Below are 25905 nucleotides of genomic sequence, written 5' to 3'. Positions count from 1 at the left end.
AGAAGCGGCGATTGAAGGGAGTGCAGACGGCCATCTTAGAGCTACCATCAACACCGCGGAATCACCCATTGATTCCCCTCTTTTTTTTCCTCGTTAGATAAGCGACTGGCGAGCGAATTTCAACGAGAACAAGAAGAGGACGAAGGGTGCGTGTATCCAAGTTTGTCGCGGCTCAACTCCAAGTCGGGATGCGCTTCCGAAGGAATAAACTCTTTGCATCCAACGTCGGACTGGTCCTGGCGCTGGTGTGCGCGCTGGATGCGGCTAAAGGTAACTTAAGATAAGATTTATATGACGCAATCTTTGCTCTGTGTGGACGTGTCGGACAGGTTGTGATGACTAGTGATGATAAGTGACGGTTCTCTCGAGTCGCCAGGCTGGTTGCTTAGCCGGTGAAGGTTACCGCAAGGAGGGATGCGTCCAGAGGAGGAACCTGCTCAGGGCTGTTCATCTGCCCGAGTCGCAGCAAGTGCAAACAGCGATGCTGATCCAACGCGCTCGTTCACGGCCTTTCTTCCCCACTAAAGCTATTACTTCTTTCCCATATTGCGCTTTGCAGTCTATCCGGGCGGATTTTGCCATTAATATTAATTAAGGCAACGGAACAGCCCTTTTGTGTCTTCTGCTATATTTAGCGTTAGACTGCACCGCGTCGTCTTTTAGTTGCTTTATATAAATAACGAGCTGGGGGGAGGGCGACCTCACATTTGTGTACCGATTTTAATACATTCACACGCGTTAAATGCAGTCATTTGTTTGTGTTAAGGTTTAAACTGAATAAAAGTGTACATATATGGTTGCCATTGTGCTGGCTACGCAATACTGGTCCATTCTGTGGATTATGAACACAAGTGGGATTATTGAGGACAAGAACAATTGGTTCCGGTCGTAGTGGCGTGAGAATTTCCCAATCAAGAAAGGACATCATTCAGGCAGGAGGGGGCTTCCAGGTCTGTATGTATTGCAGGCGGTGCGACCCTCTCCCGCTGTCCACGGCTCAGACAGGTTAACCCTGTTTGTGTGAAACCATGGTTAATCCACCCAACGAGTTTTGGAGTTGACTGCACACCAACGTGTATTGGAATTGGCGTATCGTGTATTGGATTGGAAAATAGAATGCTGAATGGCGTGGCATTGATCAAATGATCAATACTGTGTTGGTTTTGCATGGTCATGTATACCCTGTTTATGTTGGGCTTTATTTGTTTTTCTTCTGTATACACAGGACTTGCAAAATTGCAGCAATCCAAATTAAATTGAATCTGGGTTGTTAGTGGGAGTTACAGAGTCTTCACCTCGCGAGCATGTACACATGTTCTTCCAATCATTTTTGAAAAATCATCTGCATTTATTGTGAAGCATAATGATCGACGGCCCTGCAAAATAGGGTCTACGTGTGAAAAACGTTTATGGATGTAATTCTCCTGCAAATGACCAGAATTTCTTTTCAGTATGATTTGGGATGTCGTTGACTTGAGAATGTAGTGAAATGTTGACAAAAGTATGCGTTAGGGCACCTTTATCTTTGCATGGTGAAAAGTTATAGGCAGAGATTCCGTCTTTAAAGCGAGTAGGGATGTATAGCAATAGAACCTTTTCAGACCCAGTCTGAATACAAGTAGGTACTGAATTTAAATTTGAGTTTACTGATACTTGATCCAATTATGATGAAAATCGGTTTTCTATTCATCATATATTGATTAAAAAAAACACACGCTTTTATTGAACATGGCCCTCTTTTTATACTCGAATACAGCACTCAATCAATTGTTCAAACCGAAAGCATTTTTATTTTGATGGAATATGGTACAGTTTTTGTGACCCGCATCTGCTGGCTTCCCAGCACTTATCGGCCAATGTGAAGTGTGAAATCGCCAGCTGGGTGAAGGCTCACATTGTATCAGCTCAGCTTTGTGTTCTATCAGCATGCCGTTGCTTCTGAATCTGTTGCTCCAGCTCCTGTGTAGGCGAGTCAAGCTTGGTCATGTTCAGTTCTTCAATAAGATTGATGTGGTGCTTCTTTACCTGCCTGAACCTTTTGTCATAGAGGACATTGCATTGTGTATTTTTTTTATATAGCTGACAAGTTTTATCATCAGTAGCGGTGGGAATCTCTTACCAACTGATGATTCAATTCAGAGGGCTACAATGTAATTCAGTCACAGCATAATATGACAGTGTGATTTCTCATGTACATAATCTTGCATAAATATTTTGCTTTTGCTTCTGTAGTGTATAAAAGCTATGTACTAATTTGCTGTTGAAGTCGTAAAGATGAACGATTCCACATAAAAGAAATTCACTATATTTTACAAAATTCTTTTGTCAGACAGTGTGTGCATTTAAAAGCTGATCATGTGGCAAGGCTGTCTTAGCCCCAAATGTTTTCGATCAAGCCCCTTTTGTAAACATTTACATTGGTTCGAAAAAACGTCAGAGTTTACCTACGGTGGTGTCCAAATCTCATTTGTGTATTCAAGTGCTGCTGCGTGGAAAAGATCGCACCCTTCACCGTTCCTGCCATGATCAACACGAAGCAGCTATGACATCGCATGTAAAGCTCTACTCCAGAGCCATTTTAACTGGACGAGTACCACCTAATTTTATGGTCATCTGGCTGTTTCTCCTCCTTCAAAGCATTTTCAGACATTTTAAACGAATCCCCACATATGTATATTTGCTAATGACTGGTTTTCTCCTATTTTAGCTTTTAGGCTCTAATTGCAGCATGTGTCATTATGCTGCGTTAAAAGGCAAATGGACAGACATCTTTCAGCGGATGGTGTTGCTCAGAGGAGCACTGTGTACCTTCATTCAGTCGAATAGTATCATTACAGTTCAAGAGCGTCAATGCCGTTGGCAACATGTTATGATTTTTTTCAAAACTGACACTGTCCAAATTTCAAGTCGTAGCAATATCCTGTCTTTCTGGGTCCTGTGTAAAAGGCAATATGTAGACGTCCTGGTCTGTGGGTCTGTGGTCTGTGGCAGGCTAACTGTGGGTGTTCATGTTTGATGTTGGAGTTGCCACGTCAGAAAATAAATAAAATGGAAAGGTCAGTCGTCATAAGCATATCACAGTCAGTCAACTAACAGATAGAAATAAGACATGTTTGCCACTCCTCGTCAAGGGAAAATCACAAACGTTGAGAAATCAACTGGATATTATCTAGAAGCAGTTCTAGGAAAATAAATGCAAACAGTAGGTTATTTGATTATAGATTACTCCGGTAATTGTATAAAATGCCATCAAAAGAGTTATTTCAAAGCAGATGGTAACCATTCCCACATGTCTTGTGCCTGCACTGCGCTGATTAACTTTACTTGGCCTCATAGAGGAGCTCTGCTTTTACAAGCTGACTGATTTAAGTTTTCAAGGTTTTACGTAGAACAAAGGGCTGGCTGGAGTTGTGGGTCTGGATTTTTCTATAGCATATTACAATGTACCCTCTGTTCAAAGACCGGCCACTCAAGCTCTTCAAGAATGCATACATGAGATAATCCCCAGAAAATGCCAAACTTTTGAAACCCTTCGTTTTTGGTCAATTGCCCCAGATTTCCTGAAGAGACTGGTCATAAGAGTAATAGTAACTTTGCTCTGATTGGTGCTTTCTCAGGCTGAAACATTTCTGAATTTATTAAAAATGTTCATTATACAGTTTTGGAATGCCTCAACTCTGACAGGAATAAACTGTATGTAAATGATAGAATTAATGTCGATTGTAAAAGAAGACGCTATTATGGGGGAACAGACACGAGAACATGTTACCTGCTGCTTGGCAAGGTCGGTTACAGCCGGCCGATCGAGACATCTCACTTCTTCGCTCTCGCTCTCAGTGGCCCTTTTGTGCCAATGCACAGAGACGCAATTGAGTTGGCTCTGCGTCTCCCAGACCCCCATCAAATCCTCCTCCCCCTCCTTCGAGGAGCTGTACGGCCGCGGTGGGTGTACCCTCTGTCGGGCGCTTGTAATTGCGTGGAGGACAAACAAATGCTGTTCCCTGGCAGGGGAACTGAGAGGCGCCCCTATGTAGAAACCAAAGGTCCCTCAGGTCTCGAAGTTCCAGGCTGTTTAAATCCACCTCGAACAGTTCCCGCTCTGTTTTCGAGGCGGCTCGCATCAACAAGCTCAGGAGGCATGTAAAGCGAGATGGACAAATAGAGAAGTGTGCTCACTGTTTCAGACCGTGAGCAGATTGTTCCTTAATTATTCCTATGCCGCACATTCAAGAGAGCCACTTGAGCACAATTTGAAGGAATTTATTAATGCAAAATCGCATTTGTATCCCATGCTCACCAATTTGGTGGAAGTTTCTGTTCATTTGGATGACCTCAGCACAACACGCAGCACAAGAGATCTGCTGGTGGTTGTCAACCTTGAAAAGTATCTGCTGCTTACATAGTCGCTGTTATACAAAAAGAAAGATTTGAGTCACTCTGAAGCAATATTGTGTCTGTTTCCCTGGTAACATCAAGGTCTGGCTGATTGAGTTGTCTATTTCTTTATCCCCTGCAAGAGTTTATGGAATTAAAACGAAAAACAAGTTTGCTAAGTAACATTTCAAATGAAACCTTTCAAACCTCTAAATGTGTGTGCAAATGACCAGTTACAGTATTTGTGTCAGTTTACAGTTTTGTATTTGCATTGTAATTTTAAACATATTTTGAATCATTTGTTGGTAAAAAAAAAATGATGCAGCATTTAAAAAATGTTGAGTCGCTAGATTTCAGGCTTGCAACTAACAATCTATCGATTGTTTTGTTAATTAATCTGATAAAAGCATTTTGAGATCCATCCCTTTATGGTTTTGCTGCTAATATATTCCACAAACTCAATATTAATCTGAATGTCGTGTTTACACTAGTGGGGGCACATAGAATTATATTAATATTAATAATATTTAGACAATTTTAGGGTTGGCTTTCCCTTTATATATGTCTCTGTTTTTTATTGAACCAATTTACAGAATGCGATCAATACCCCCCCAGCCTGCAAAGTGCTCTCTTGCATAAAAATGCCCATTCAAAGAGAGCACAAAACTGCCTTTGGTAACACTGGTATTACGTCTTTGAAATTTTAATCTTCCAAAATGTTTCGAGGGCCACCCTTGACTGTGGTTGCAGCGTGCAGGCTGCCAATTGCCCGTCCCTGTTCTAATAGCGGGCAATAACTTTAAAACAAGCAACTTTAAGCATTTCTCAATGACACAGGGTCTTTACAGCGGCGGTAGGGGTGGTTGAGCGTCATTAATCAAGCATAGCTTTTAACATGACTCTTGCCTAAATCATCATTACACAACATCCTCTCAGAGGGTGCCAGGCGTTATCTGATAATGACTGCCCGATCATCTGCTGCAGTCATGATGCTGTAATGTGGACAGCTGCTTGAATATTTCTTTGGCTAGCTAGCTCTGGGTTGCAGGGAGCATGAGAACTGTCGAGCGATGATATATTTGGTTTGGTCTGTCTGTGGCATTAGTGAATGTTGTACACACAGGACACGCGGAGGACGCTTTTGGTGTTTGAAAGAGAATGATGGACATGTGTGTGTCCTTTTGACTCTCAGGCCTGTTGTGGCTCTGACGGTCTTTCAGGAAGTATTTCATCATGGTTATTGGGTCAAACTCTTTCAATTGGGACCCCTTAGTAAAGGACTGAACAATCATAAAGAGACATGGTAATTGGGCTTCTAAGTTTCCCAGTGAGTCTAAGGGAGTGTCGTCAATGATGTCACACTTTGTGATGATGTGTATTCACCAACAGTTTGTAGTTGTAGTTGGCCTTTGTAGGTGTTTTTTTTTTTTTATATGTTTTGTCCCACTTACAGTACCTTATTAAATTACCGTATTTTCCGCCCTAAAAGGCGCACCTAAAAACCTAAAATTTTCTCAAAAGCCGACAGTGCGCCTTATAGGCCAGTGCGCCTTATATATGGATCAACTGATGAATTTGTTGATCCATACTGGTTGTACACAGTGCTCTGCCAAAATGTTTCAGTACGTTTTAGTACGACTAATAAATTACAAGGTCGCATCGCTTCCCAGCATTACGGCAACTGTAGTCAGGGGGCGTCACCGAATAGCTGTTGTACCCGCGAGGCTATTTCCTGTCAAAATAGGCTGCTCTGTTAATGTTTCGAGTAAATCTACGGATCGATATGGAAGGGAAACATAGGTAAGTAGTACCAATGCGTTAGATCGAACTTTAGTCAGTTCCGATCATTTTATAGGAGATCGTTTGAGAAACGCGATTGTTTACACTTTGCTGAGGCTCATGGGAGATTGCGAGGTGAGGCTCGTGAGACTTTGCGGATGGCTAATGCTATTGCGATAGCTGCTATACGTACCAGGCTATTTCATGTCAAAATAGGCTGCTCTGTTAATGTTTCGAGTAAATCTACGGATCGATATGGAAGGGAAACATAGGTAAGTAGTACAAATGCGTTGGATCGAACTTTAGTCAGTTCCGATCATTTTATAGGAGATCGTTTGAGAAACGCGATTGTTTACACTTTGCTGAGGCTCATGGGAGATTGCGAGGTGAGGCTCGTGAGACTTTGCGGATGGCTAATGCTATTGCGATAGCTGCTATACGTACCAGGCTATTTCATGTCAAAATAGGCTGCTCTGTTAATGTTTCGAGTAAATCTACGGATCGATATGGAAGGGAAACATAGGTAAGTAGTACAAATGCGTTGGATCGAACTTTAGTCAGTTCCGATCATTTTATAGGAGATCGTTTGAGAAACGCGATTGTTTACACTTTGCTGAGGCTCATGGGAGATTGCGAGGTGAGGCTCGTGAGACTTTGCGGATGGCTAATGCTATTGCGATAGCTGCTATACGTACCAGGCTATTTCATGTCAAAATAGGCTGCTCTGTTAATGTTTCGAGTAAATCTACGGATCGATATGGAAGGGAAACATAGGTAAGTAGTACCAATGCGTTAGATCGAACTTTAGTCAGTTCCGATCATTTTATAGGAGATCGTTTGAGAAACGCGATTGTTTACACTTTGCTGAGGCTCATGGGAGATTGCGAGGTGAGGCTCGTGAGACTTTGCGGATGGCTAATGCTATTGCGATAGCTGCTATACGTACCAGGCTATTTCATGTCAAAATAGGCTGCTCTGTTAATGTTTCGAGTAAATCTACGGATCGATATGGAAGGGAAACATAGGTAAGTAGTACCAATGCGTTGGATCGAACTTTAGTCAGTTCCGATCATTTTATAGGAGATCGTTTGAGAAACGCGATTGTTTACACTTCGCTGAGGCTCGTGAGACTTTGCGGATGGCTAATGCTATTGCGATAGCTGCTATACGTACCAGGCTATTTCATGTCAAAATAGGCTGCTCTGTTAATGTTTCGAGTAAATCTACGGATCGATATGGAAGGGAAACATAGGTAAGTAGTACCAATGCGTTAGATCGAACTTTAGTCAGTTCTGATCATTTTATAGGAGATCGTTTGAGAAACGCGATTGTTTATAGAGGGCTCGTTGGTTATTGGCTAGTGGATGCATACCGCAACCCTAGTCAACCTCAGTTTGATGCAGTATAGCTTCTATTTTATGCGCCTTATAAGCCGGTGCGCCTTATATATGGACAAAGTTTTAAAATGGGCCGTTCATTGAAGGTGCGCCTTATAACCCGGTGCGCCTTTTAGGGCGGAAAATACGGTACACAAACAGTCACACAAACAGTTTTTGTGGTTGATTAGCACAGACGTTGCAGTGAACTGTAGCTCAGTGGGAAATACCACGTTACAGGTGGAACATCATTTCCAGGCCCTCTGATTTGTTTGTATTTTTTAATAAGTGAAAATATAAATATACAATTCTCGTGTCCAACTGTTGTAATAAAACCCAGGTGACTATAGAATAGAATATGTTTGACACTTTCAGAGTTTTAGTTTCTCAGGGTTGAACACAAACATAATTGTCCGGCAAATTACACCACCTGCAAGCAGTCAATCTATGTCCATGCAAACTGCAAAATCAAATGTACAATTAATATTTTTGACAATTTACACCCTCGAGAGCTGTTCAAAGAATAAATGAATGTATAATACTGAGAAAAATATTCACTTTTTCTCTGTCCTCCCTCCTGCTGGCTGACAGTTGACAAGCTGTCGTAAAGCTTCACCATAAAAAAATGATATTCTGCACTGTTTATTTTTGACAACTTTATGGATATTGTTTAATTTTTGACATACATATATGTATGTGCTACAATCCACATCATATTTTTCTAGATATGCCTTGTCACTGCTGTGTGTTTAAGAGCACGAGAAAGAGCATGTGAGCAATGCCCTCAGCAGAGCATGTGGAGGACAGCAGCTCTGCAGTGACACCGCAGTGACACAGCAAAGTCTGCATGGTCATTGTCCGCCCTTGTCCGGAATCCACTTGGTCTCGCATGTTGCACCCGATGTGCATTGTCCAAAATCCCCGATTAACCAGGGAGTGAGTTAGTGTGTACTATCTAAATGTTGTTCTTTGGTCAAAAGTGACAGTGGCTTCTTCCATTGCTTTGACTGATTGACCTTGTCAGTGAATAAACGGACACATCTCATTATCGGATTAAACGCCGGTTCATTTGCTCATGGTAATAGACATCTGTTCTTTATTTCAGACAGAACGAAAAGCCTTCCTTCGTATAAAGTCTTCATTTGTACCAATCACGTCATTGTCAAGTCTAACAAAAAGTGCACTCTAACTGAAAACTGGAGTTTTCTTTCTTTGGGTAGTTTTGAAACGGGTGCTTGCGCTGTTGTGGGAGAGAACAGCTGACTTGCTTCCTGGCATCAGCTTCTGTCATTCCCTTAAATTTCAGTGCAGGAGAGGCATGCGGTCAATACGGTAGAAGCATAAATTGACTCGCTGCAGTCCATGCAGAATATTGATGCGCGAAAAGTAAATTTATACGGAACTGCAAGAACGTCTCCAAGATGTTTGAGGCCACTGTGAGGTGGCCACTGTGAGGTGGCCACTTGGAGCGCGCCTTTCATTCCCGATCACCTTTGTGTGTCAGTTGAATATGATTTTGTTGCTTGTTTCATTCTTTCCTGTGTGAAAATGTTTCGCTCCATTTTTTCTTTAGTTATCTTGCCTGGCTGTGCTTCGTGTCGCTCTTGTCCTTGTGAGGAATTAATGTAATCCGGAAAAAGGCTTGCCTTGACTCCAGAGCACATGTGTGATTGACTGACTGCTTTTTGACCTCCTAAGTAATGCTCGGTACTTTGTTGCAATGGCAGCTGTTGGGGTGGCGCTCCAGGTCAAGTTAAAAGTACATTGTTGTATTTATCGTCACCATCATTATTATTTTTTAGCTAATTTAACAGTGTCTTGTTGGATAAAGATATCTTTGTTTAATTCAGAACAAAACGAAGAAGCAATCATTTTGAACTGGTTAAGTTTTGTTGTTGTTTTTTTTTTTAAATATCTACTGTGTCTTGTACAATTCAGTGTTGGGGTGAGTTACACTTGCAACATTATTGACGATGGACAATGTGAAGCCCAAATGTCACCAAGCTAATTGTAACTCTGACTCTATCCAGGCTAAAGCGGATTAATGTTGCAGTCTGGCCCCACAATCCGTCTCAAGACATCCAATTCCCTTCAAGTCACATTATGCTCTGGTTTAATCAAATTTTGGGGGTTAATCAATCTCAAATAACTGGTTAACACAACCGATTACTCCTGCCCATTGCTGTACGTGCAAGGCAATGTTTACTTGGTTCAACATTCACAAGTTCAGAGGGTGTGATAATTTCCAGTCCATATTTTCCTTTTATTTAAGATTAGCGCTGTATATAATATTCCCTTGCCATTTCAGGGGATGATTTACATTAGTAGTGTTGCCGGCATCATTCCAGCCCTGTACAGGTGGCACGGAATTCCATTTTCATTGGGATATGACCAGAAATCATCTAATAATGCAGGCAGTATCTTGTTCTTGCAACCAATTACCATTTCGTGGAAATCCAATTTGGAATTCTTTTGACATTTAATGTTGTCATAATTCTGTTGTTGACCATCTTTGGGTCATTTCAGTATTTATGTGTTTATGGGAACTTTTGTGTTGTTGAATACCTTTTATAAATGACATGATGCTTTCTCCTGCATGAAATAGTTCTGGATGAAAAAATGAGATAATGCTGTCAGCCAAAATAGGTATGAAAATTAGTGTTCTCATTTTTAGATCACAGCAAATTGCAGTTTGTGCATCATACTAACTAACAGAGCATTGTTTACTTCAGAAGAGAAACCTTTCCCAATGTTGAACACAGCTAAAATTTGAACACCGCCAATTATTTCTTTTATGTAATGTATATTGATAATATTCAACCAGATGGATTATTACATAATCGAAACAGTTTTCCACATTACATGTGGGCCGCTTCCGTATAATGCTGCCATTGCTTGTCATTGTTGTTGGAGTTATCCTCTTTTCAATTAGGTGGCTTACAATATACTGAGAATGAGCCTACAGTGTTAACCGGCGCTCTTGAATCAGGAAACAAAATGGACAGTCACTTAACGCAGGACGAGAGTTTGTAAAGCTGCTTTATAAATAGGTCTTGCATGCAAAAAGAGATTATATAATGCTTGCAGTCTTTCGCACCAAAATAGTATATCTCAATCGAAGAGGACTAATAAATACTTCGACATTCATGTGGAACCAGAAAATAATAATATTCCCTCTCCCTGAGAATCTATCCTTATGTGCTGCCAGACTGGGTTAGCGTCAAATTGGTAGATCAGTTGCATTGCGCCGGCCGGCATCATCTCGCGTCTCTCCACATTATGTGAGAGCTGCCTTCCGTCCATGTTCTGTTAGCCAACCCAAATGTGCCACTCACTGCAGCTTTTTCTGCAGCCGCCAGTTACAACAGTCAGCCAGATTCATGCACGCCGCTTACTGGAAATGGTCCGACCATTGTTTCACACACCGACCGGAACAAAGATCGGCCATCATTCCTGTCAAGACTGAAATGTGATGGGTCATAGGGAATGGATTTCTAGGGTTAATTTTACATTTTATGTTTGGAGGTACTGAAAGTCAAAAGGAATTGTTGGGAAAACACAAAAGGTTTTAAAGAAAAGCCTGAAATTTAAATGGAGGTTTTCACCAAAGACGTCTAATGCTATGCTTTTGTTTTTTTTCATCACAGTCAATAAGCACAAGCCATGGATCGAGACCACTTACCACGGTATCGTGACAGAGAACGATGACAAAGTGCTGCTGGACCCGCCTTTAATTGCACTGGACAAGGATGCGCCTCTACGCTATGCAGGTGAGGAAATAGGGCCTAACGATAATGCTTCTTTTTTAAACTGGATGCACAATCAATAATAATAAGGGATGGTTCCGTTGAATACATACCAAAATCAATTTGGAAAGGCCATGGTCTTTTTCATCTGCTTGGAAATTGTGTGATCGCCATGGCAGTTAGATAGATGGCTGGCGCTCATATCCTCCAATCCAAACCTATTTGATATTCAAATCAAAATACCCTTTGATGTTTAATGAAAGAGTATTTTGGGGGAGTTAATCACATTGGGGTTGACTCTGGCTGGGGGTTCAAAGCACCACAGCCCTGGAAATGATTTCCCACCGTTTCACATCGCATGAGAGTGTCGGGCTCTTTTGTCCGCTACTCCCTTCTAACTCAGCGCTCTCGCACCACTTGATCCGACCCATTTTTATCTCAGATTACCTTGTGTGGTTTTGCAAGCCAGCCGCTTCCATCCACGTGCCTGTCGCAACCTCCTAATGTGACTTCTTTACAAAGTCCGTTGAATTGCAATGTTTCCAACCGGAGAGCTTTCCTGCAGCAAAGCTCACATTTTGGTACCCACTTGTCTTGATGAACTCTTGTCATGGAAAAAAAAAATACTTATTATAACCTTGACAGAGGAACCGATTTTGAGCTGGTGCGTCGTCATGGTGAAGCAGCAGTCCTCCGGCACTGCCCGCAAGCAACTCTTATTTCCTTTTTTTGTAGACATGCTGGTTGATCGTCTGTCTTGTGTTGCACCAAGTACCAGTTACCGTGTATTTTAACTAGCAAAGCATTTAGGCGATAGAGTAATATCGTTTGTAATATCCTTAACTTTTGTGGTTCATCATGAAGCAGAAAAGTCAAAGTCAAAGTCAGCTTTATTGTCAATCCCTTCATATGTCAAGACACACAAAGAAACCGAAATTCCGTTTCCTCCATCCCACGGTGACGAGACATACAAGTAGGCGACACAAAACAAAAGGATCATAATGCGAGTAAACGTGGACGTCCTTTGCATTAGGCACTAAACGCAAGGTGCAATGTTCGTAACTAAACTCAAAACTAACTAATTAACTAAAAACTGAGCCAAACCTATCTACTTACTTACCTACCTAGTTCCTACCAACCTATTTTTTCCTTTTGATTTCTCTAACCAAAAATATAAAGTAATACCTTTGTTTTTCAATTATGTTGTACTGTTGTTGTTGTTTTTTTAACTCGTGGAAAAGCTCTGAAATATTTTATATTGGACTTGCAGGGGGGGGGGGGGGGGGGGATGTATCACCAAGATTTGTGTGTTGACTTCTTATATCAGTTGTATATCCACATAGAATTTGATGCTTTCACTCCTCCCAGCTGGGCCTCCCTATCTGATGTGAATAGTCGGCATGTCCATGTGAAGTATCTCCCCGTGGACAAAGCCGGCATCCCAGCTTCACGTGGCGGCAGGGATGACTGGGACATCTCTTCTCACTAAGCGCTCGCCTTGAAACGAATCTGCCGTTCATTGCGTTTGTCCATATCTGCGTGGTGACTTGATTTGAGGCTAATTGGACTTGAATAGATTAAAGCCAAGCTTTTATGCAGGCTTGGAACTGAGTTCTGTGTTTAAGAGCCAGAACACGTTTTTTTACACGCTTTTAGCGCAACCATTGGAAATGAGAAAAACGGTTCCTACACTTCCGTTAGCAGGTGAATTCTCTGTACAGCGTGACATTTTGCATACTGGAGCCGTTAGCAGTCTTTTGTGATGGCTGTTGATCCAGGCTGTGTGCTGAGGAATTTATGAAGTCTTTGTGTGCTGGTCATTAGAGCTGTGGTGCACACTGAGGCCCACAACTCGCACTGCATGACTGCTCCTGGTCAGCCGCTAATGTGACGCCTCCTCTGGATTGTTTTACTTAAGCACAACAAAAAGGACAAGGCCAACAGAGTCCCGGATAGATCATAAAACCATGGCTGTCCTTTTTTCATGTTTTTATTGTCAAAATTGACACTTTGGACATGGAACTAATGTATTGTCTTTCTTTTGGTGGTGCCATTTTGAGATGCAGTAGTCATTCATTAAATTACGGAATTAATAAAATAATACACAATCTACAAGTAAGGTTTTCTGTCCAACTCATCTCTGACTTTCTTCTTTGGGTCTGAAATGTTTAGAAGCCTTTCTTTCTAAATTATCCATAAATTATTATCCATACAGTATACAGTATAAATTATCCATACTGCATACGGTCAGCTTTTAAACATGAAATCAACATGCAGTAAGTTCCCTCCTGTCTTCTGTTTTCTCTGAGCTTCTAACTCTTCTTTAACTGACCCCGGTTTATCTTCTCTTCCCTCCCTGTAGAGAGTTTTGAGGTGACCCTCACTGAAGAAGGTGATCTTGGGCTCTTTCTTCTGCTTTGTGCTTATCGTTACTATTAACCCACTAACATCTGCACATTCACACAGAAATGCCCGCCATGCTCCGTGATTTCACCCATTTGGTTTTCTCAACTTTTATGTTCTTTTTTGCCCCCTCTCCCCCCACACACACACACCTTAGAATAGTTTGGAGCTTTGATAGCTGGATGATCACTATGATGTGGGGCTTTACTAAATTAGAAATATCTGTGCATGTGGCATCCATCGCAGTTTGCAGACCCTAACAGTTTTTCAGCTATCACAGGAAAAAAAAAAAGGCTGCTTCAAAACAGCAGTTCTTCACCCAATTGGATTTCTTTAGTCTAAAATTCGGAATAAATCTTATGATGACATTTTTCGAATTGTAAACTCTTCAATTGAAAGCTGCTGAGATTGTTAACCTATGCAAACTCTCTGCTGTTGTTGCATTTTTGCCCGAGTGGATTTCTTTTTTTTTTTTATCCCCCAGCACTAATATATACCATTAGCATGGCTGCAGTTGTCATTTGATATGGATGTCAGGCAAACTGATGTTTCTAATCCCAGTTCTCATCCAGTACATTTTCTTTTATGCAGATTAAGTCCCTTTATTTTGTTGTGACTTAATTACACAGTAGCTGTGGTTTAATGTATAAAAAGGCACAGAGCAGTGTGGTGACAATTATTTCTTCATGGATTGATGACTGAATTTACAGTATCTTTGTATTTCAACACAGTGAAGACCCCCCTCCCCGTTTTGTTTTTCTTTTGACTTGTGTTATGCACATTTTCCTCACAGCCAGTTTGTACCTCGATTCATTACACTGAGAAATTGGTCACCACTGACACTGCTATCTAATATCAATACATCTCGAATGTCTCTTATACTTCTGTGAAATGCCTGTCCACATCTTTTGGTTTTTGCCTGCATGACTGAATGCTGACAATTATTTAAATGGCTTGGGAAAGACTTCTGTATATTATTGAATGTCCCACACCCGCTCCCGACTCCCCCATAAAGTGCTCACCCAACTATAAAAGTGCTTATGGGCTTCCTCCACAGACACCACCCACCCTAAACTTCAACTCCCTGGCTCCTAAAACCTGTGGCTGATCATTTTTTTGCCTTCATTTATGGGTTTTGCTGTGAAGACCTAGTTTTGAAACAAAAGCGATTCCCCGCCATTTTAAAGCCATCTCTATTTTTGTTCAGGTGAGATTTGCGGCTTCAGGATCCACGGGCAGAATGTCCCTTTCGAAGCTGTGGTCTTGGACAAGTCTAGTGGCGAGGGGATCATCCGGGCAAAGGACAAGTTAGACTGCGAGCTGCAGAAGGAACACACCTTCACCATTCAAGCATACGACTGCGGCGAGGGACCTGACGGTGCCAACATGAAGAAATCACACAAGTCAGTATGAGTAGTTTCCAACGTCCACTAAGACCGTAGTATTCAAACGGAACACTTCTACGTTGCCTCTTTGCTTCACCTCTCATTCAGTCCTCTGTATCCTAAAACAAACCTGTCAGCAATGCAACACCAGTTTTGCAGCTGTTGCGTATTAACTGGAGTTTGTCTTTGTCAGGGCCACTGTCCACATACAGGTGAACGACCTCAACGAGTACTCGCCGGTGTTCAAAGAGAAGTCTTACAAAGCCACCGTCATTGAGGGGAAAAAATACGACAGCATTCTGAAGGTGGAGGCTGTGGACGCAGACTGCTCTTTCCAGTTCAGTCAGATCTGCAACTATGAAATTGTCACCCCGGATGTGCCCTTCACCGTTGACAAAGATGGTAAGGACTCCCGCCAATGAACCTCACAGCCCTGGTGGGAAAGGAGCTGAATTTGCATCCTGCTCGGAACATTGATTTTTGCAATCAATGGGCCCGCTGGACAGGTCATTTAGAATGCATCGCATCTTGATTCTTTGTTAGACAAAAGCGAGGAAATATTGCTCTCCTATTCAGGCTGGACCACAGTTTGGGCAATGTCATTCAATATGTATTTAGTTTTGATTTAGAATTTTAGCTACCAACTGCTGCAACTCACTATGAAAACATTTTCATTCAAATTGGTTTTAATAATACCGTAACTTCTGCTATCAGCATACAGGTTTCCGTAATGACTCAGTAGTTGGAGTCCTTTTATCCCATCACAGCTTTGATATTTAATAAATGGTAACTCACACTCTTCCTTATTTCAATCAGGCTTCATTAAAAACACAGAGAAACTAAACTACGACCGAGAGCACATGTATAAGCTGACTGTGACCGCTTATGACTGTGGAAAGAACCGTGCCTCTGAGGACGTCCTGGTCAAGATCAGCGTCAAGCCAACTTGCAAACCCAGCTGGCAAGGTATCATCACGCTCATCTACTTGCTAACCTTCACTGTTTATGTGCACAAGAAAAGAGTCTCAACAGCTGTTGTGAGATGGCTTTAATCTGGAAAGGTCCATATCAGAAGTCCACCATATCTTTTAGCATAATTTGTTTCGACAAGCCCAGTATCGACTGCGGCGCCTTATCATCGCTCTGTTGAAGGACACTTTTGTCACACTCCCCTGACTTCTTGCCCTCAGGCTTCAATAAGAGGATTGAATATGAGCCTGGCACAGGCAGCTTGGCTCTTTTCCCCAGCATGCACCTGGAGACCTGCGATGAGCCAATTACCTCCATCAGAGCTACCGTTGAACTAGAAACCAACCATATTGGAAAGGGATGTGACCGTGACACCTACTCTGAGAAGTCCCTGCACAAGCTGTGCGGTAAGGAACTTATTTTCTCAGTAGCGGGAGTCCATTGTCAATGATTCTGGTGACTAATTGAAGAAAAAAAAAAAATGTAGGAGCCAGCTCCGGTGCTACGGAGCTGCTGCCAGCACCCAGCAGCTCCACCAACTGGACGGTTGGACTACCCACCGATAATGGGCACGACAGCGACCAGGTGTTTGAGTTCAATGGCACCCAGGCCATCAAGGTTCCTGACGGCTTGGTGAGCACCAGCCTGAAGGAACCCTTCACCATATCTGTGTGGATGAGACATGGCCCCGGGGCCCATGAGAAGGAGACCATCCTCTGCAACTCTGACAAGACAGGTAAAGGCCTATACAGCTTTGATTGCAGTTTGGAAAGAGTTTCTTAATATAAATGTTAACGGTTGTGCAAATAAAACTTCTTCCATGTTTGCAGCTGAGTAAATAAACTAATCTAGACACCAAATGAGGAGAGGCAATATCTGTTTTCACAGTTCCTTGTATCCTAATCCATGTTTTTGCATTCGGCTGGCTGGCTTTTGTCTTTTCTTTCCCACCCCTGCCAAGTTCTCGCTCACCGCTCCATTTTAGTCTTGAGTTGTAAATTTGAAGCTCCCACTGAGTATTATTGACTGTAAAGTCTCAGAGAAATGTGTTGATGCTTCATCAACTTTCATCCCCAGTTTTATATGAGGAGGATTAATTAAGTGCAATTGGGCACTGGACAAAAAGAACCTGTACTGCCTGTGAGCATCTAACACCATTCAGCACAGCATATGGAGTCATATCATGAGCTGTTACCACAATTGAGACAATTTTTGGTTCAGAAGACAAATGAATGATTATTTGCTGATGTGTGAACACAATTGTTGCCTTTGATGAGCACAACTTTGTTGTTTTGCTATGTGTCAGTTTCTCTCAAATGTCATTGAATGAGTTCATAATAAATCAAGTGAAAAGTTTCTTTCAAATTCCAATTATAATGTTTGGTCATATCGCCCCTGCAGACATGAACAGGCACCACTATTCACTCTACGTGCACAACTGCAAGCTGATCCTTCTCCTCCGTCAAGATCCATCGGAGGCGGAGAACTATAAACCGGCCGAGTTCCACTGGAAACTCGACCAGGTGGGCTTCTGCTGCCGGATTAATTTCGGCTTTTTTCCCCCCCGAAATGCTATTAATGGTGCCAAATTGCCCTATGTTGCTTACAGGTGTGTGACAAAGAGTGGCATCACTATGTGCTGAATGTGGAGTTCCCCACGGTGATGTTGTTTGTGGATGGGGCTACTTTCGAACCCTTCCTGGTCACAGAGGACTACCCACTGCATGCCTCCAGGATTGAGCCTCAGGTCACCGTCGGTGCTTGCTGGCAAGGTAGGATGTGTAAACTTCCTTCAGATGCTTGCAATGCAAATGCTGATATTACTCTGCACAATTCATATTGAATCGTAATGTTTGCAAAATAATAATGCCCGCAACAATTCTCTCATGATACAGCGTAACCTTCAATGTAGCAACCTTCACTGAATCCCTCTAGCAAATCCTCAACCTTCCTGCTTGTCTCTTCCGATTCTCTTTTCCCTGTTCTCTACAGAACGCTCGGGATATGACAATGACACTGAGACAGTCTCTGAGTCTTCCTCAGGTTGCCCAAAATCTTTCCCTTCTCCGATACTTCCATGTGTCCGCCATGTCCCACCACGCTAACTGCATCCTCTTGCCACTTTAATGATTGCCATACGTTCTTAGCTGCAGACACATTTATTTCCACATTATGTTTTCAAGCATGTTGCCATGTGGACATCATTTATTGCTGCTTGAGTGTCATTTTTACATCATCCTCATCCATGCTCAGTGCAGCCTGCTCTTTCATAGCATGACCTTGACGGCGGAAGTGGATGTTAATCCACGTCCGATAACTGTGAAACACGCATACACAGAGATAGCTACCTCATCTCATCAGGATGGATACACCAGCACCACAGGATGCATTGTTTCATGTCTTTATAATTTGATCGTTACGCAGTAAAGCAGCAGTACCGTTGATTGGACACTGCATGCGTATATGAACAAGACCACCCATTATTTTGGCATCTGAACCAGCCTCATATGGGTGCGCACACTAACTTGCATGAACTGCCTTTGTGCCTTCAGCCTGCATGCACCAATGTCCTGTCCGAAAAGGTGAAAAATCACTCTTAACTCTTCTTTCTCTCTTTGTTTTGTTCTCTTCATCGATATTGTGACGTACACAGGCGGAAACGCACGCATGGCCCAGTTTTTTCACGGAAACCTTGCAGGGCTGATGATTCGCTCGGGCAAGCTGGAGAACAAGAAGGTTATTGACTGTTTGTACACTTGCAAGGAGGGCCTAGATGTGCAGCTGCCTGAGGAGGTCGCTTCCGCGGTTAAGGTGAGGAAAGCAAAGCGATCCTAATTTTGGCTCATCTGAACTAATTTTATGCATATGTCCTGCTTGGCATGTCTGTAGTCGCTCAAATATGATCCTGTTTACTTTTCCTCCAGGTGGAGTTTAACCCCAACCAGTCCTCTCTGACTGTCGAGGGGGACGATATTGATGCTTTTGACAAGGTCATGCAGCACGTCTCCTACTTGAACTCCCGTCAGTTCCCGACACCCGGCATCAGGCACCTTCGCATCTCCACCGCTGTCAAGTAAGCAGCAGCAGCTACAAACGCTATTGTTGGATTCCTCTCTGTCATCTTTAAGGCAGTGAGGGAGGCTCATTGAGGTGAAACTGAGGACAAGTCTACCCAGAGAATTGACAACTTGTTTTGTGCTTAGAGAACAACAGTTTGCATTGCTGATTTCTTACTTGCAATAAACCAACTTTTCACTGTTTATATATGTAGTAATCACACCAGATGAGAAATGCAATAACCTTTCGGGTGGTATCACCAGGAGCTCAGACATATTTATTTACTGTTAGTTTTTGGGGAGATTAAAAATAATTTGTCTACACTATTGAAATGTACAAACCTAAACATAAAGAATTTTCCCTTGTGGTTGACGAGTGATTGCAGGTAGTAATGATTTTGTCTCGCCTCTTACTGAAATTCACTCACAGGGTTATTAAAATAACAATAAAACATGTCTCTCTAAGATGCTTCAACGAGGAGTCCTGCGTGACCATGCAGGATGCCGAAGGTTACGTGATGGTGCTGCAGCCCGAGGAGCCCAAGATCAGCCTGAGTGGCATTGACCACTTTGCCCGCAGTGCTGCCGAATTTGAGAGCCAAGAAGGCGTGACGCTGTTCCCCGAGCTGCGCATCGTCAGTACCATCACCCGCGAGGTGGAGGTTGACGCCGAGTCTGAAGCCACAGAAGGAGCGGACGATGACCCCACAGGTGGGAGAAATTCGCACTGGAATGGAAGATTAGCTTTTTACTATCTCTCACTTCCTCTTTGGTGTTACATTTCATTTTTCAACTAAGCTGCCTCGCATACAGCGAGTCATGTGATACGGCGAAAACAGCGATAGAGGGCAAATGCACTGCTAATAGACGGACGGGTACAATCACAGCGCGGCGGGAGGATTATTCCTTGTAGCCGAAGGGATTGGACGGACTGAGTGACAGATAAGTTGTTTAGTCCTTTGTGGGAGGGCCCATTGGAGGCTTACCGTCTGTTAGCTTTGTACTGTACGCAAGCTGACATCAGGAGACAATAGATTTGCACCGTGGTCGAAACACAAACAGGAAGATTTCATTTGCTGTATTGACGAGGACAACCTAAGTGTCACAAGCATCCATGACTTCATTTAATTGTTACATATACACAAATTCAATATGCAGCCTGTAATACTTGAGTCAATTTTGCATATTTGAGACTTGCGATATAAATCAACTTGACTTGACTTGACTTGACTTGACTTGAGTAATGAAAAAATGAAGAATTCGGTGTACATTAACAAATCATTTTAGATTTGAAAATGGTACTTCTGCGGTCAGACCGAGGATAACTCATTGCGTGACACCCATACAGTACCTGCAGTTTTCAAAAATGTGTTGCTATTAATAGCTCTCAGTGTATCTAATAATCTGTGCGGCATCCTCATTGTTATTCGTTTAGTCCAAGAGACGGTGGTGTCTGAGGAGATCATGCACAACCTGGACACGTGCGAAGTGACCGTGGTGGGAGATGAACTGAATGCAGAGCACGAGGGCCTGGAGGTGGACATGGAGCAGCTGCAGCAACGTGGCCTTGAGATGAGCTCCTCCCACCTTAGCCTCGTCATCACAGGTATGGACATCAGCACTTCTGTTCAGCCTTTTGCCGTCTTATTTCTCCACGCGTTTTGAAGACATGCGCCTCACTGTGCCCCAGGCGTGAACACTATGGCCAACTACGAGCAAGTCCTACATCTCATCCGTTACAAGAACTGGCACACTGAGGCGCTCTTCGACAGGAAATTCAAACTGGTGTGCTCTGAGCTCAATGGGCGCTACGTCAGCAATGACTTCAAGGTCGAGGTAGGACTGAACTTGTTAGTCCCATAACTGTAATGCCTTCAACAAGTTGACGTGCTGTTTGTGTGTATGCTCTCCAGGTGAACGTAATCCACACGGCCGGCACCATGGAGCATTTGAGCAGTGCCATGGTGCAGCCCAACTTCATCAACCCTGTGCATCAGGCATCCGTGGACTTGTCTGGTCACAACCTGGTCAACGCTCACCAGGCGTCAGGTACTGCGACATGACCGGCCTCTTTCGTGAAAAACTCACCTGGCAAGCTGATCTTCCTACAATGTGGTAGCAAAGATATAAAGGAACTATAGATGAGAGCTAAAAAAAAAACATTATTCATTTATCTTAGTTTAGTGAGAAGCACGTGGCTTCTGACACTGCAAATTTGCTGCTGCATTACAGTCTGTTGACTACAAGTAAGTCACTCTTCTTTCGCCCCCAAACACCCAGTGCCTTTTATTTTCTTTTTTCTTTTTAATAGGCATACATTTAGGGATTACACTTGAATGCAGCATGTGACATCTGTGCACCACCATTTATTTCCCAGTTCCAATAATCTACCAGGCTGTCAGGCTCGCTAAGCCTGTCCCTGCACGAGAGAGCCTCGATAACGCTAATATGGAGCTAAGCGGAGCTGCTTACCACATCGAGCGCCATTAAAACAATCAAACTGTTGTCATTGTATGTGTGTCTGTGATTTTGTTCATAGTGGTTCCCAGCGCGGCCACCGTCGTTATCGTCGTCTGCGTCAGTTTCCTGGTGTTCATGATCATTCTGGGCGTGTTCCGGATCCGATCCGCACACCAACGCACCATGGGGGACCAGGAGAACGGCAAGGAGAACGAGATGGACTGGGACGACTCAGCCCTCACTATCACCGTCAACCCCATGGAGGTAAGAAAAACATGTGGTGAGGTTGCCAAGAACACAGCCGTTAACCTGCTAATGCTCGCTGCTTGATGGTGTTGTCAGCGCCCTACTTTGACACTGAGCTGTCGTGATTGACAGGCTGCTAGGGATGGGGAAGGGGGTGTATTTATTGGACATTACCTTGTTCATTTGCTTAAACACACACACACACACACACTCAGAGAGGATCTTACTTGCTTTCCTGACCTATACGTTCAAAGAATATTGTAATTTTATGTTTTTAGAGCTGATACCGATTAGCTCATATCTTGGCTTCAAAGTCGTTAAGCATGTTTCAAACGTGCTAAATGGAATTTAAATTAAGGTAATAGATCGCGTTGTTTCAAAATACAAACAAAGTGCAGGAAGCTTCCAGGGTTATCAGGACATCTTGTATTAAATAAAAACCTAAACAAGTAATGAACCCCTTAAAGATTTCTACAGTCAATAAACCATTTTCCCCAATTATGGTTTATGAACGAATTGTTGTTTATTTGGTACTCGGTAATGGCTCCAAACGATTATTCTATTATTAAAATAGTTGACAATTAATTTGATAATAGAATAGTTGTCGATTAAATGTTGAATTTTGGCACCTGTAATTGCAAAAAGGAGCTCTGCCCACAAGAACATGTTTTGTAAGCCACGTTTTATTTGTGTAATATTTCACTTCGCCATCACCCAAAATAAAAACATAGACATCGTTATCGTTGGAATTGCCAGTATGTCCTTTCATTATGCTGCTTACGAGAGTAAAGACTTTGAAATGGTTCAGATCTAAAGCACAAGCGTCAGAAGGTTTTACTGTTGACACAGACGTATGAAGACCAGCACAGCAGTGAGGAGGAGGAGGAAGAGGAGGAGGAGAGCGAGGAAGGGGAGGAGGAAGACGATATCACGAGCGCCGAGTCGGAGAGCAGCGAGGATGACGAGGGTGGCGAACAGGAGGACCAGCAGGGGGCCAGCAGACAGCAGCAGCTGGAATGGGACGACTCCACCCTCACTTACTAGAACAACACTCGCACACACAAACCCACCCGCACACATCACTCATTTGCACTCACTCAGACGTTCATCCTCACTACACGAATATAAGGAGCCGTGAAGTTTAAACAAAAATAATCCTGGTCAAGGTTTCCCTCTTGTCATCTTAGTGGCCCTACTTGGTGTTGTGTAGTCATCAGCGGCTTTTTTTAAAACTTAATTTATTCACAGGTAATCTTGGCCAAAATTTCTTTTCCAGTGTGTGAGGAAGCCAATTGTGCACTTTTTTTTAGTTGTCTCTCCCACACAAGGCTTCGGAATCATTTCTAGATTTGTTTCAGCAGCTGAACATAACCGCTGGTAGACCAGTGATTTGAATTAATGCTTTTAGCAACTCGACCACCTTTTTCTTGTGTTTTTTTTTTGTTTTTGCTTGGCTTTTTAACCTTTTAGTGCATGAAGAAGTCTTATGTGTAGAGAGATCCATTTCTTTTAAAAGTTGTTGTAAATATTAAGAAACCATGTAATTAGTCAATGTGCTTGTGAAGGCCTTTGCCACAGGGTCCAATATCTACAAATGCTTACTATTTGTGTCACGCAGGTTGTAGCATGTCGCTGAAAATGTGTACAAAAGTGTCAGCTTTCTTGACCAATGTTCTAAAGATTTTTTTTCTTTTTTTAAACCCATTTGTGCTCTCCTCTCTGCACAGAGGACACGTGCTTCGTTTTGCTTGCACGCACGTGCGTCCCTTTCATTCCCGCTTGATGGGATGTAGAGTGCGCAAACGGACGACAGTTGCGAAGATGCGATGTGAGCAACCCGGAAAGACAGCCATCCTCAGCCTAATTCACAAAGGAGCACACCGGCTCCAGGTAAAACGTCTTGTCACTTGTAAAGAAAATTGTCTCTGGTGCGGCCGTTTTAATGTGAGCTAATAATATTAAAGCATTTATCTCCAAGTAGTAATAATTGGGTGTTGGACTAAATATTGGACAGTATAGCTTCTTGAAAACTTGCTAAACGCAGTGTCCTTCTGTCTAGCGTACATGACAACATTGTGATTTTACTCCCAGATGACGTTTTACTGTATATATATTTTTTCACATGTACGTATGTGAACAAAGTAGCTAGTTTGGGTCCTCCTTACTGCACACTACTTGTTCAAGCTGTCCAAATGGCACTGGTAGACAGATGAGTGATGCCAACCTCCCCATTTCCCGGAAGGCCCAGGTTTCCGATCCCAATATGCATTACGGAAGTGTAATACTGTGTTGAGCAACATTTATTGAGCCAAGGCACATTTTCCTTAAGAAAAATCTTGCAGCACACCATCAACCAAAATGTCACTGAAGGTATACAGTATGCTTAAAAAAGAATTATTTTCTTGTCTCTATTTACTCCCAAATTGACTGACTCTGGGAAATCCGTTCTTGTTTGGCCTGACACAAACCTATTGTTTGTTGGACCTTTGCCATCTATTGGAAGAGATTGTCATTGTTCTGCCTGTCACTATTGTCAATGGCATAGATAGATGAGCTAAGATTCATCATGTAGTAAATGTTTTTAAACAATTAAGTAAAGGTCTCAATCCTGTCACTCATTATCATTTTTGCTCAATGCGGGTGCGCTTTTGAATTCAGTCATAAGGTGAGAAAATTAAAACAAAATGTGGAATGGAAAAAAAAAACTTTCTGAGAAAAGTTACATTTTTACTAGGATGTTTACATATTTTAAGACGTAGCTGGAGTTGTGCCGATTCTCGCTTTGGGAAATCAGGAGGCTCGGTATCTCTGTAATTGGGGGCATGAAGTCCAACTCGCAATTTTCGGCTTTCAAAGTTTATATCACAACTGCAATTGTGTGGCAGAAAAGCACGAACATGACACCTGGTGTGTTTAAAGCAATTGTTTCTATCGAATGACACGATCTCATTATTGGATGGCACCTTTGCAGCAATATCTTGCTTGGATAGAATTTGTGTCAAAGGCAAAGCGGGATAAATGTCGCAATCGTCTGCTACAGCTCTGGTGCAAGATTCTTGAGTTAAAGAGGCTGATGAGAAGAATGTAATTCTGCATGATAATAGGCATCGAATTATTTTTGTGTAATGACCCCTCCGTGACGCCCCCTGCAGGCTTGATGATGGGAGTGCCTTTAGCTGGTCACAGTGCAATGAGCAGATGTAACAAAACCTGTGTTTTAAGTTGTTCATTTGTAACTATACTACTCGGTTTCTTATTGAAGTTAAGTCTGTCTTAAAAAAAAAAAGTTTAAAAAAAAAAAGTAAAGCGCGACTAGTTTTGATTTTACACACTGTCAATGTGTCCATGTTGATGTGTAGTTTATATAGATCCATTGTGTATCTTCTGTAGGTATCGTATTAAATCCACCTTTAACCAGATGTACAGTGTCAGTGCGTAATGACAAAGCTTTGGCAGCATAAGGGAGAAGCAATTCTGTGTGTGAGCGCACACCTAAAAATCTGATTTGTGATCAACCCCACTGAGCGACGCATCACTCGCCCCAATTGAATGTCTCAGCCATAGAAATAGAAACAACAACGCTTAAGGATGGAACGTCGCATGAATCACAAGTTTGTGGATATTTCATGTTATTGAGACAGGAGTGTGTAGATGTGAGCCACTTTATTCTTGTCTTTCACACATCCACAATACCCCACACCCCGTTTTGATTTTTAGTTTTCTTTGACGTTTGCTCAAAACATGGAAATGTTTTGCGAGTTGGAAGGTTCCTTTGTGCTTGTTGGAGCTGCTCTCACTTTTCGACTACTAATAGACAGGCAAACTGTAGTCAAGTTGATGCTTGCTCGTGAACAAAATAAAGGAGAATTGGATGGAATTTCGCAGTCTGAAGTTTTTCCTTCCTTTGTCATCTTCCTCATTTCTTTTTGCACACACACTATCGCACATGCACAAGGGAATGCTCTGTGGCATTATGGGAAAGTTTTGTTTCTAGCATTTAGCGGCAAGTAGGTTTGAACGTATTTACCAGTCAAAAAATATTTACTCAACATTGGCAGCTCCACGTTTCCGTAAGTATCTTGCAAATACCATGAGAAATATTTGCTTTAGT

General features: G+C 42.5%; 1 protein-coding gene across 4 annotated transcripts; it reads left to right on the top strand.

Annotated features, from left to right (window-relative positions):
• On the top strand, positions 1-25671 carry clstn1 (calsyntenin 1). Of its 4 annotated transcripts, XM_037275213.1 has the most exons (19): positions 1-270; positions 11177-11299; positions 13638-13667; positions 14886-15081; positions 15257-15465; positions 15880-16029; positions 16254-16439; positions 16520-16768; positions 17434-17555; positions 17642-17804; positions 18025-18075; positions 18686-18843; positions 18957-19105; positions 19555-19799; positions 20524-20694; positions 20779-20924; positions 21002-21137; positions 21628-21812; positions 22644-25671. In XM_037275213.1, exons 1-19 carry the CDS (start codon positions 189-191, stop codon positions 22836-22838), a joined length of 2946 nt encoding a protein of 981 aa, XP_037131108.1. In that variant the 5' UTR covers positions 1-188; the 3' UTR covers positions 22839-25671. The 4 variants fall into 4 exon arrangements, with proteins under 4 accessions (XP_037131108.1, XP_037131117.1, XP_037131127.1 ...); XM_037275222.1 differs by lacking the exon at positions 13638-13667 and having other exon boundaries at positions 22644-22838; XM_037275232.1 differs by lacking the exon at positions 18025-18075 and having other exon boundaries at positions 22644-22838.
• Positions 25672-25905: the final 234 nt, after the last annotated feature.

This window comes from Syngnathus acus, chromosome 2 (assembly GCF_901709675.1).
Source record: "Syngnathus acus chromosome 2, fSynAcu1.2, whole genome shotgun sequence".
NCBI classification, from domain to species: domain Eukaryota; kingdom Metazoa; phylum Chordata; class Actinopteri; order Syngnathiformes; family Syngnathidae; genus Syngnathus; species Syngnathus acus.
The sequence above is the reverse complement of the archived record's forward strand: the minus strand, read 5'-3'. Positions and strand labels throughout refer to the sequence as shown.

Bases quoted from the DNA above. Each gene is read 5' to 3' on its own strand.
- clstn1 (XM_037275213.1), top strand. From the start codon at position 189: ATGCGCTTCCGAAGGAATAAACTCTTTGCATCCAACGTCGGACTGGTC. The intron at 271-11,176 runs GTAACTTAAGAT...TTTTCATCACAG, and splicing joins CGCGCTGGATGCGGCTAAAG to TCAATAAGCACAAGCCATGG. The intron at 19,800-20,523 runs GTGGGAGAAATT...TTATTCGTTTAG, and splicing joins AGCGGACGATGACCCCACAG to TCCAAGAGACGGTGGTGTCT.